We start from the raw sequence: 13,072 nt of genomic DNA, 5'->3' as shown, positions 1-13,072 counted from the left end.
GTTTTGTACACAGAAATAAAAATAATATACAATTAAAATAATATACAAATATATAATATACAATTATATTAAACTATGCAAGAATTTCTGTGCACAACTTTTCGTATAATTATATGAATTATCGATCTCGAACGCAATCGTCGCACATTCATCCCAATTCCGATTCGATGTATTTATCAATTAATTAATTAATATGTGTATAATTAATAATATATATATTAATATATATATAATTAATAATGTATAAATTGATAATATAAAATTGATAATAATACGTTTTATATTATTGTCTAATTTTATTTTACATGATTTTAAATTGGATTGGTATCCTTCGAAAACATAAACACTTATTCATCTAGAAGTAGGTCTAATAATCTTTTTTCGTTTCACCAAAATGTTTATTGTTAATTCTCTAAAAATATAAACTATATCAGATAGAACTATTGCATTTATTAATAAATAATAAATATGTTATTATTATGTATTGAATATTTTAGACATTTTAGTACTAAATTAACACGTAATATACGACTTGTATTAATGAGTATGTATGATATAATCTGGTTAATACACAATAAATGTGTTGTATATGGATCGATGGATCGATGAATCGATCGCAATGTTGTCGTATTATCGCATTGATTTCATCGCGAGAGAAATAAGAAAAAAAAAGCGTTAAGCAAGAGCTTACGTGTCGATGCAGCATGTGCGCGATGTAATTACGTTTCCTCGAAAGAAGATCGGCTCAGATGTATCGTAATTACAGTGAACTGTGCAAGCAATCAGTATTTATGATTCCACACCAAACGTGTAATGCATCCCTTAAAGTGTATTTCTCGCCGGATTAATGATAAATGTGCCACAGTAAAGCCGGAAATTGTGCCACTTTGCTTATGACCTTCCTGCATGTTGCAGCAATTGCTCATTGTATCGTGTAATTACGAACAACCGGCGTAATTACAAAGTAAGCGTCCAAATTACGATAAAGCGTCGGTTGTAACAAGCAATATGATACGCAAATTCATGTATTATCCAAGTAATGTAATTCTTAAAATATTAACGTATATATTTGTTAAATCTTTAAAGCTCACGAACTATTTCAAACAATTTTTGCATTATAAGCAAATTAACACAAATTTTAAAGAAAAATTTGTACTACATAAAAATATAAACATTCAATTTTCTTACATAAATGTACATAGGGTAACTCCGGTATATCAAAAACTTAATTTATATTAAGTATTATTTATTATATTTATAGTAAACTGCAGTTAGTAAAAATTTTGTATCGTTTACTACTATGAAAAAAATATTAGAAATATTTATTTTTCATATTAAAAAATAAACTTTTTGAAGCTCTTGCATTTTTGCCGTATATCCCATAAGGGTGGAATATATGACTGCTCATAGGGGGAGGGGGAGTATATACGGCTCATGAAAAATTTACAAATAATGCATATAAATAAGACGTATAATGACACAATAACTTATAAAATGTGTTTATAAAGTTTTATTAAGGAATAAGAATGGTAAATATGTATATGAAGTAATAAAAAACAATTACAATCCACATGTATTACAAGTATTACAAGTGTTATGACATGAGATACATATTTCATGTACGTTTATTGTTTATTTAGTGCATTGAATTCAATCTGTGCACTTTGTATGCTTTGGGCATAAATCCCGCTCGCTAAAAATGCCATATATCTCAAACAAATGGGATATATAAGGCATAAGAACTAAACAAAGAATAAAAAAGTGCAAAGTAAGACTGCAAAGAGCAAAGTACTTGTACTGTATTTTGTTATACAACATGCTTTACTATTTCTTTACACTTATGTATCACGAAATAACCACTAAGTCTTTTGCACGTCCTACAGTAATCATTTTATGTAGATTATAATTTATGATGGCGTTACTTAACAGTGACAAATCGATTCAACTCATAATAATTTCATTAACAATAAAAAACTGAAACCACTAATATAACAATACTAATATAACATAAAGGCATGTAGAGTAGTTGCGGGAAATACCGGAATTACCTTATAATATGTACGTACAAAAAATTTTACTCACAATTCATATTTCATAAAAGGATGCAACAATTAATATGTTCTCCATAACAATGTTGTAAATAGAAATAATATTTTATATTATTTATAGGCGTGTTCTCTTGTAGTTTAAAGTATAGGTACTCTTTCTTACCAATTACTTTTCTGCGTATAACTTTTTGAGAGTTATGCGCGCGTTTCGGTCAGTAAATTAAGAAATCCAAAAAGCGAGCTAAACCACCACGCACAGTGTCGACGGTGTACACGTTGCGCTCGTAATTGGCCAATTTGCATTTCGCGATCCAGGGCGAAGGCGAGCCGCGATACGCGAGATAACAGAGGAAAGGAAAGAGAAAGAGCGAAATAATCGGGCCAAATCGCCCGATTTCTATCGGAATGCGGCAATTTATACGATCGGCAAGATAAGCCGCCATCCTCGCCGCGAAAGACTCTTCGCTCGCTTCTTCAATTCACCTGCGTGAGTTGGCGATGCGCAGTCTCGAGCGGAGCGTGCTCGCACGCGTGCTGCGTGATGCGCGTGTTGCACTCGCGTGTCAGAAATTTTTTCAGTTACCGTGTAACCTCTGTAGCATTTGATGTTTATCATTTCCGCCATTTTAAGAAATCTTTAGAAGATATTGGTTTGAGACTTAAAAAAACAAAGTTTTTCGGCAATATTATTATTATTATTATTATTGTCGTGAAATATATATATATATATATTTATTTATTTATATGTATCATATATGTGAAGAACAATTAAAATTAGATAAAAGTAACGCAATAAATTATTATTATCTTCCAGATCATCTGTCGATTTTCTTTGAGATTTCACAATAATTCTATATTATATTCTATACAATGGATATTATTATTAACGTTAGTTTAGTAATATTTAATTAACATCTTAATGTCTTAGTATTATGTATATGGTATTAATTGAAATGCTTTCAACATTATTATAAGTACTATTTTTAAAAATCTCACAGCACAGTCCTTAAAAATCTCATTACCGAAAAAATTTTATTCTAGATTTCCTAGATTTTTTAAAATTTTATCTTAGATTTTTATTCTAGATTATAGTATATCCGACTAAACTACAGAATTTTTTTTACTAAAATAAGTGCCAAGTATATTAATGAAAATAATGTTAGGATTAAAAGAAATTGCTCAAATTTTATTGCAATTGCATTCTGTTTATTTCTAAATTGTATTTTAAAAGTTCCTTTTGCGTTATCATATTACGACCTACTCATACATACTTCGAACAAATACAAATAAGATCTAAGACGTGTTTCAATTATATAAATTAATTTTATAACCACTATATATAAATTACAATTAATAATATTAAAAATTATTTTAAAAAATTTAAAATAATTGATTTTAAATAAAAATAAATATTAAGGGAAATAAAAATTATTATTGTATAATCTGAAGAGAGAGATTTTAGACATTAGAGCAATAATGTTCAAATTATATGCATAGTATCATTATGAAATTTATTTATTTTCTAACATAGTTTTTATTTTAATACTTCATAACACAAAGAAACTTATAAATATTACGTAAAATAATATTAAAAGGCTCCGTCAGTCATCCTCTTTTTCACTTTTGATAATTGAATTTCAAAATTAATAACTAATTGACAACAATCTTTCAATGCGTTAACATGCTATTTTGTCACATTCTGTGTCGCTTTTGCGTACATAGTCCAATATGCTCCTTACAATATATACATTTAAATAATATGAATTTGAATGAATAAACAATATATCTATTTCAAATAATGTCAGTATTATCCGTCAGTATTATTCAAATATAGGGGAGAGTAGATTATACTGGGGTCAGTAGACTATAGGGGTAAGTAGAATAATCGAGGCGTTACAATTAAATCGTGCGAGATACGCGTAAATGTGTCTGAGCACGCAGCAATGATTGCCGCTCAGTCTGTTGTGATATTTTGAGACAGACGCGTTTATTGTAAAAGTTACGAATTAGCAAAAAAAGCATCGTTCTGCTTTGCAAATCGAAATGTTAATTGTTAAAGTTTGTTAGATTAGGAAATCTGTCATTCGCTGCGCTCTGGTAAAAATATTATATATAGAGAACGATAGAATATGATAGAAAAATCCTATCGTTTTGAATATGAAATTTGGTTTGTAAGTAATATATATGTATACATATTTATAATAAATGATAAATTATGATAAATTACATATATTTATAAATATTTATATATAAACATGTATAAGTATGCATAAACATATATAATTATATGGAAAATATGTTCATATATGTTTATACCTTCTTCTTTCTTTTATAAAATTAATTTTAAGTATAATAGAAGTAGTAATGATAATATGAAAATATTATAAGAATAATTAAAAAGATAATTTTGTGAACATGTGTACACATTCTAAATGTATAAAGAATAACTTACTGTATTATGTTTGTTATAACTGCAATTTGGATAACGATTCGGATTAGATAAATTATTATTTATGACAAGATATAAAGTTTTTATTTACGGGACTCCCGGTTTCCCTTACTTTACAACTCTAGTACAGGATGTCTCATTTGAAGTTATCACATCAGACGCAATTATCCCCTAGACTTAGACTGTTTGTTATTTCAAAACATATTTTAAGTAAAACTTAATATCTTGAATTGAGTCACAATGAAACTTAATCACTTAATGATCGAGTTATAGACAGAGTTGGTAAAAGACATGTTTTAAACGTATTTTAAATAGTTTAAAACATGCTTGATTGATGTTTTTAATATGTTTTAAATATGTTTTTTTTTATATTACTGTTTAAAGCATATTTGAAACATTAAAAACATATTTAAGAAGACACATAATGTGTTTTATTTAAAAAAAAAAAACATTAATCTTTACCAATCCTGATTATAGGAAGTGAAAATTGTAGTGCGTAAAAGTTTTCCCTAACCAAGTAGAAAAAAAAGTCATAATAATAAAGTCATGAAAATGACATCGTTATATCAATAAGATTTGATTTTATTAATTTTCTTGATTTTCAGGAGCTTGAAAAGTTATATCGTTATTATAAGAACTTGTAGCCATTTTCTGCTGCCACGAATTGATGCATCAGTCTGTACACGTTATTAACGTTAGTCCCTTCTTAAAATCTTGAGTAGCTATTCGTAACTTGATATTGATAGCTACTTAATACTACATTGATAATTACTAGAACTTTGAGACACGAATTTTGACATTATTGATATCAGTAACACTTCACATATTGAAATAATACATACCTCTGTTGATCTACTTGATAGCCAAGAGTTTATTAGTTTGTACTGTCATGAGGAAAACTTATATCCGAAACACCATGAGCATGGAATACTATGTTATTCATGTTACTTCCTTTAAAACTTGATATATATTTATTAGTAAATATTACTTAAGTTGGATATAAATATAACATTGAAATTATATTTATTAAATGTTTGATACAAATTTATGAAGTCTATAATACTTAAATGTTAATATATTTGTGTTCAATATATTTGCGTTATTATATATTTGCGTTAATTATATATAATAGAATATACTAATATTTCAAGAAGAATAAAATGTATTGATATTAATAAAGCACACACACACACACACACACACACACACACACACTTGACATTAAATTAGTAGCACATACCTCTGTTGATCTATTTGATATCCAAGAGCTTGCCAGTTTGTACCATCATGAAAACTTACATTCGAAACATCATCAGCAAAGAATACTGTGTTATTCGCGTAATTTTCTTCAGAACTAAATACATATATTCATTAGTTAATATTATTTAAGTTGGATATAAATATAACATTGAAACCATATTTATTAAATGTTTGACTCAAATTTATAAAGTCTGTATATATATTATATATTTAAATGTTAACTGTTCAATATAATTGCATTAATTATGTATAATAGAATATACTGATATTTATCAAGAAGAATAAAATATATTAATATTAATATCATTTACCTTTGTTGACCTTCTTGATTTTTAAAATCATGCCAATATATACTTTCATGATGATAACGCGTAGCCATATTTTCTGCTGCTTCTTGTTGCATCATTCTATACTCGTTATTGTCTGCAGCTCCTTTTTCATACCTTGAATTTTCATTTATATGATGTTGACAGTGAAATCTTAAGTCATTTATTCCTGTGTTGCTATAAAATACGCTAGTAGTGTAATCGCTGCAATTATTGCAATTTACAATTAAGTATTTTATCGATTGCGAAATATTGAAGTAAATTAAGTAAAGTTGAAATAAATTTGAAACATAAAACGTAAACGTAAACGTAAACGTTGAAGTAAATTTGTAATATACTTAAAGTGTACATTATGTATTTACTTATAACTTAAGAAAAAAAACATTTTATTAATATTTTTATTACATAACAGTTACCTTTGTTGATCTTGATTTTGAGGAGCTTGTCTATTTATATCATCATGATGAAAGTTTGTATTTGCATTTTCAGTGACTATAGATTGTTGTGTCATTCTGTTCACATCATTATCTTCAGGTTCTTGTGGAGATCTTAAAGATTTATTCTTTACACAAAAGTGGCGTATTAAAGCATCTGTCCCGTAAAATATGTCCAGTTTAACATTGCAACATTTGCACCATGCAATAAATTTTTCCTCATCGACTTCAAAATATTGCGATAGCGACTTATTTGCAATTTTTTTTTGTACAATAGCTCTTATTTCTTGACTATGCTCTTTTCGCAGATGCGAGTTTACTCTATACATATATGCTCCATGACAAATATACTTACAAAATTTACATTTTCCTTTGTATAAGTCTACTTTGTCAACATATTGCCATTTCAAGTTATTGTCGTTTTCCCATTTTAAGCGATCTTTTTCAGTCCATATTTCATGCTTATGATATAAATGTGCCTTTATTGATGTTATCAATTTACTTGTACGTTTATTAAATTTATCCTTATTATAATAAATTTTATTACAATTATTGCACCGTACAGAAAAATTGTCTAATTTGAAAAAATGTTTCCATATCCAATCGTCTGATCCTTCTCGAGCTGCCGTTATATTCGTACAATATCGCGATGTGTTACTAAATACAAAAATAGTGCCAATTAAACCAATGAAAATGTTCAGAGAAGCTGTTTAGGAAAGATTGATGATAGGAGAGAGAGTGAAATGTATAATTTTTCATTAATACATAAAGATTATTGATTGAATCTTTCAGTTCAGTAAGAATTATATAATTTAATTCCTACTCATTCGATTCCTGTTGTCAATCAATCAGATTAAGATTAACATTATATATTTTACATATCTTGACTTGAAAATAAAGTTATAATTGAAAATTGGTACAAGTTTATACTTATTAGAAATATTTCTTGACTTTTTAGACTATTACAACATCGTTTATCACTGTATTGTAATAACAGTGATAAACTATTATTGTAATAAACGTTAAGATAAATAGATTGAATTAAGTACTATATTAAATTTTTAATGTGTATTAAAATGTACATAATATGTATATTAATAACTTCAGAAAAGTGAAACATTAACATTTGAATTACATAACAGTTACCTTTGTTGATTTTCTTGATTTCCAAGAGCTTTATTTAAATTATCATGATGGGCTTGTCTATTTATATCATCATGATGGAAGCTTGTATTTGCATTTTCAGTGACTATAGATTGTTGTGTCATTCTGTTCACATCATTATCTTCAGGTTCTTGTGGAGATCTTAAAGATTTATTCTTTACACAAAAGTGGCGTATTAAAGCATCTGTCCCGTAAAATATATCCAGTTTAACATTGCAACATTTGCACCGTGCAATAAATTTTTCCTCGTCGACTTCAAAATATTGCATTAGGGACTTATTTGCAATTTCTTTTTGTACAGCAGCTCTTATTTCTTGACTATGCTCTGTTCGCAGATGCAAGTTTATATTACTCATATATCCTCCATGATAAATATGCTTACAAAATTTACATTTTCCTTTGTATAAGTCTACTTTGTCAACATATTGCCATATCAAGTTATTGTCGTTTTCCCATTTTAAGCGATCATTTTCAGTCGATATTTCATGCTTACGATATAAATGTGCCTTTATTGATGTTATCAATATACTTGAACGTTTATTAAACTTATGCTTATTATAATAAATTTTATTACAATTATTGCACTGTACAGTAAAATTGTTTAATTTGAAAACATATTTCCATATCCAATTGTTTGATTCTTCTTGAGCTGCTGTTATATTCGTACAATATCGCGATGTGTTACTAAATACAAAAATAGTTCCAATTAAACCAATGAAAATGTTCAGAGAAGCTGTTTAGGAAAGATTGATGATAGGAGAGAGAGTGAAATGTATAATTTTTCATTAATACATAAAGATTATTGATTGAATCTTTCAGTTCAGTAAGAATTATATAATTTAATTCCTACTCATTCGATTCCTGTTATCAATCAATCAGATTAAGATTAACATTATATATTTTACATATCTTGACTTGAAAATAAAGTTATAATTGAAAATTGATACAAGTTTATACTTATTAGAAATATTTCATGACTTTTTAGACTATTACAACATCGTTTATCACTGTTATTGTAATAACAGTGATTAATATTATTATAATAAACGTTAAGATAAATAGATTGAATTAAGTAATATATTAAATTTTTAATATGTATTAAAATGTACATAATATGTATATTAATAACTTCAGAAAAGTGAAACATTAACATTTGAATTACATAACAGTTACCTTTGTTGATTTTCTTGATTTCCAAGAGCTCTATTTAAATTATCATGATGGGCTTGTCTATTTATATCATCATGATGAAAGCTTGTATTTGCATTTTCAGTGACTATAGATTGTTGTGTCATTCTGTTCACATCATTATCTTCAGGTTCTTGTGGAGATCTTAAAGATTTATTCTTTACACAAAAGTGGCGTATTAAAGCATCTGTCCCGTAAAATATGTCCAGTTTAACATTGCAACATTTGCACCGTGCAATAAATTTTTCATCATCGACTTCAAAATATTGCGTTAGCGACTTATTTGCAATTTCTTTTTGTACAGCAGCTCTTATTTCTTGACTATGCTGTTTTTGCAGATGAAAGTATATATTATTCATATATCCTGCATGATAAATATTCTTACAAAATTTACATTTTCCTTTGTATAAATCTACTTTGTCAACATATTGCCATATCAAATTATTGTCATTTTCCCATTTTAAGCGATCATTTTCAGTCCATATTTCATGCTTATGATATAAATGTGCCTTTATTGATGTTATCAATTTTCTTGTACATTTATTATAATAAATTTTATTACAATTATTGCACCGTACAGTAAAATTATTTAATTTAGAAACATTTTCCCACATCCAATCGTCTGATCCTTCTCGAGCTGTCGTTATATTCGTACAATATCGCGATGTGTTACTAAATACAAAAATACTGCCAATTAAACTAATGAAAATGTTCAGAGGAGCTGTTTAGGAAAGATTGATGATAGGAGAGAGAGTGAAATGTATAATTTTTCATTAATATATAAAGATTATTGATTGAATCTTTCAGTTCAGTAAGAATTATATAATTTAATTCCTACTTATTCGATTTCTATTGTCAATCAATCAGATTAAGATTAATATTATATATTTTACATATCTTGACTTGAAAATAAAGTTATAATTAAAAATTGATACAAGTTTATACTTATTAGAAATATTTCTTGACTTTTTAGACTATTACAACATCGTTTATCACTGTTATTGTAATAAACTATTATTGTAATAAACGTTAAGATAAATAGATTGAATTAAGTAATATATTAAATTTTTAATGTGTATTAAAATGTACATAATATGTATATTAATAACTTCAGAAAAGTGAAACATTAACATTTGAGTTACATAACAGTTACCTTTGTTGATTTTCTTGATTTCCAAGAACTTTATTTAAATTATCATGATGGGCTTGTCTATTTATATCATCATGATGGAAGCTTGTATTTGCATTTTCAGTGACTATAGATTGTTGTGTCATTCTGTTCACATCATTATCTTCAGGTTCTTGTGGAGATCTTAAAGATTTAGTCTTTACACAAAAGTGGTGTATTAAAACATTTGTCCCGTAAAATATGTCCAGTCTAACATTACAACATTTGCACCATGCAATAAATTTTTCTTCATCGACTTTAAAATATTGCGTTAGGGACTTATTTGCAATTTCTTTTTGTACAATAGCTCTTATTTCTTGACTATGCTCTTTTCGCAGATGCGAGTTTACTTTACACATATATGCTCCATGACAAATATGTTTACAAAATTTACATTTTCCTTTGTATAAGTCTACTTTGTCAACATATTGCCATATCAAGTTATTGTCGTTTTCCCATTTTAAGCGATCTTCTTCATCATATTTTCTATGCTGGTAATATAAATGTGCTTTTATCGATTCTATCACTCTATCTATAGTGTTATCAACAATTTTATATCTTCGATCACAATTATTGCATTGTACATAAGAATTGTTTAATTTAAAAACATGTTTCCACATCCAATTGTCCGATCTTTTTTGAAGTGCCATTGTATCCACACAGAGTCGCGATATGTTACTAAACACGAAATAGCGATTGTGCTAACGATCATATTCGGAGAAACTGTTTAGGAAAGGTCAATGAAAAGAGAGAGTAAAGAGAGAGAACAAAACAGCAATTATTCACTAAGATATAAACATTAATGTATTGATTGAATGTTTCAGTTAAAAGTCATGAATTCGTTTCTGCTTATTCGATTTGTGTTGTTAAACGTTTAAATTAAAATTAGTATTATTTGTTTTATCAATCTTGATTAAAAAATAAAATTTAACCATGAAAATTAGTACAGCTTACAATTTTAAAATATATTTCTTGACTTTTTTCATATGATTATTACAACATCGATTATCACCGTTATTATAATAAACATATAAGTGAAAAAATTAAATTTAGTAATAAATTAAAGATAAAACTAAAAAAGGGGAGCAATTGTCGATGATCTTGACATTGACATATGTTGTTAAGATCATGATTCTGAGTAATCTCCAATAGATTTTTATTGGTGACTTGTGCTTCGTTAAAAAGTCATTAACAATCAAAGTCAATAATTATTTTTTCACTTTCTTTCATCAACTTTGCGTTGATGACTTTAAACAGAGAGGGGCTGAAGTACACGACTTTCCACACAAAAGTTATAGGCTTTTATATATATATGTATGTAGTGGACTTCATTTTATGTAGAGAATCGTCCTGTATATTCCATCTTTCCCCCAATACTTAGAGTCATCGACTTTCAAATAATAGATATATTCAAATAATAGATATAATCAAATAATAGATACATTGTTCGAAAATGATGAGACTCAATGATGACTCAAGAAAAGTAAAATTGCGGCTTAAACGTTATTTCAATGGCATTGCATTTATTTCTAAACTGTATTGTAAACATTCACAATTCCATTTCATAAAATTTCTATAAGTTCATGATAAGAACAATAATACATTAAAAAACAAATAAAATCATAAAAGTATAAAGCATTTTATTACATTGCTACTTTTCATATTTAATATATTTTAATGGCGTATTAATTTTATCATAACTTACTGAGTTAGAAGATTTACATTTAATTCTATCGTTTTTACTTCAAAATAAAAAATAAGAATGTATATTGAGTACTATTACTTGTAAACTAGACTCATAAACAGAAAGTAAGAGTAAGCGCAATTGCAATTGTAAAAACAATGTGAATATTAAGACATCTAATAATCAGCATAAAATATTGTTACATTAGAAAAATTCATTCTTTTTGGAAACGTTTAAGATTAAAAGACAAGTTAATTAAAAAAAGAAAAGACAAAACGTGAATGTTATAATAAGTGATGCATATTTCTAATTAATTATGCATATATCTAATTAAATAAATAAGATATCTTTTGAAAGTATATCTCCTTAATTAAAATGAGTTCCTTTTTCATTAATATTATTGCAACCTATGTATTGTACTGTATTGTATAATACATATCAACTTTTGAATAAATACTTATTCGAAGCATGTTTCAATTACATTTATTTTATAATAACTACATTACAATAAATTTTAGTATAATATATTAAAAGATTATTTTTAAAAAATTTAATAGGTATAACCTGAAATAAAATAAATAATAAAAACAGATTAGAACATTTATTAATACATAATCCGGAGAGAGAGAGAGAGAGAGAGAGAGAGAGAAAGAGAGAGATTTTAACATTAGAATATTAATGCTCGAAATATTCAAATAATGTAAATATCTAATTTTGAATAAATCGACAATAATTATTTTAAATAATATGAGTATTATCTATCGGTATTACCAAGATACATTTTACAATTCTAATATATACAGGACATCTCGTTTTATGCTTCAAGCGCAATTGTCTTCCAGACTATTCGTTATTTTAAAATATATTTTAAGTGAAACTTCCTTTATTTCGAGGAGCACAAATTTTTTAATATTACAGATCTTTTTTAGGTGGACGTACTTTCAAGATTTCAAGATAACCTTTATTTTCTCGAATGGAATCGCATACATTTATTTACATGCTATAGTTTCTCTAATTACTGTGTATATAAAAGTATTAACCCTCATTGTATATACATTTTTTTAGTATCCATTAAATATTGTACCGGGGTTATTCATGTCTGGCGTATTTTTTTTAATGGATTAAGTGATTCAAAAAATATTTAAAAATTCATGTAACTTCTTTAACTATTCTGAACGAAGGATTTATACTTTATTTATAATTTATCGTATTTCTAATTTAATAAATCTATTTGTTTAAATTTTATTTTTGCAAATATGTAAACACAAATGTGAGTACGAGTATGGTAGTGATACGTTTAAATTTTTAACTTTTGATTAAATCAATGAGATCTAATAATTAAAAAAGGAAG

At 26.7% G+C, this 13,072-nt stretch overlaps 1 protein-coding gene across 5 annotated transcripts; it reads right to left on the bottom strand.

Annotated features, from left to right (window-relative positions):
- Window positions 1–4,500: 4,500 nt before the first annotated feature.
- Window positions 4,501–12,209, bottom strand: LOC105152795 (uncharacterized). Of its 5 annotated transcripts, none has more exons than XM_087410648.1 (8): window positions 10,023–12,209; window positions 8,855–9,541; window positions 7,664–8,365; window positions 6,500–7,174; window positions 6,069–6,287; window positions 5,738–5,851; window positions 5,340–5,456; window positions 4,501–5,274 (listed from the first exon to the last, which is right to left on the bottom strand). In XM_087410648.1, the coding sequence occupies exons 1-7, from the start codon at window positions 10,685–10,687 to the stop codon at window positions 5,372–5,374; spliced, it is 3,147 nt and encodes a 1,048-aa protein (XP_087266774.1). In that variant the 5' UTR covers window positions 10,688–12,209; the 3' UTR covers window positions 4,501–5,274; window positions 5,340–5,371. The 5 variants fall into 5 exon arrangements, with proteins under 5 accessions (XP_087266774.1, XP_087266775.1, XP_087266776.1 ...); XM_087410649.1 differs by having other exon boundaries at window positions 4,501–5,253; XM_087410650.1 differs by having other exon boundaries at window positions 4,501–5,243.
- Between the last annotated feature and the right edge of the window lie 863 nt (window positions 12,210–13,072).

This window comes from Acromyrmex echinatior, chromosome 10, assembly GCF_024713525.1.
Source record: "Acromyrmex echinatior isolate Ae372 chromosome 10, ASM2471352v2, whole genome shotgun sequence".
Lineage (NCBI taxonomy): Eukaryota > Metazoa > Arthropoda > Insecta > Hymenoptera > Formicidae > Acromyrmex > Acromyrmex echinatior.
Note: the sequence above shows the minus strand (reverse complement) of the source record. Positions and strands in the feature narration are given on the sequence as shown.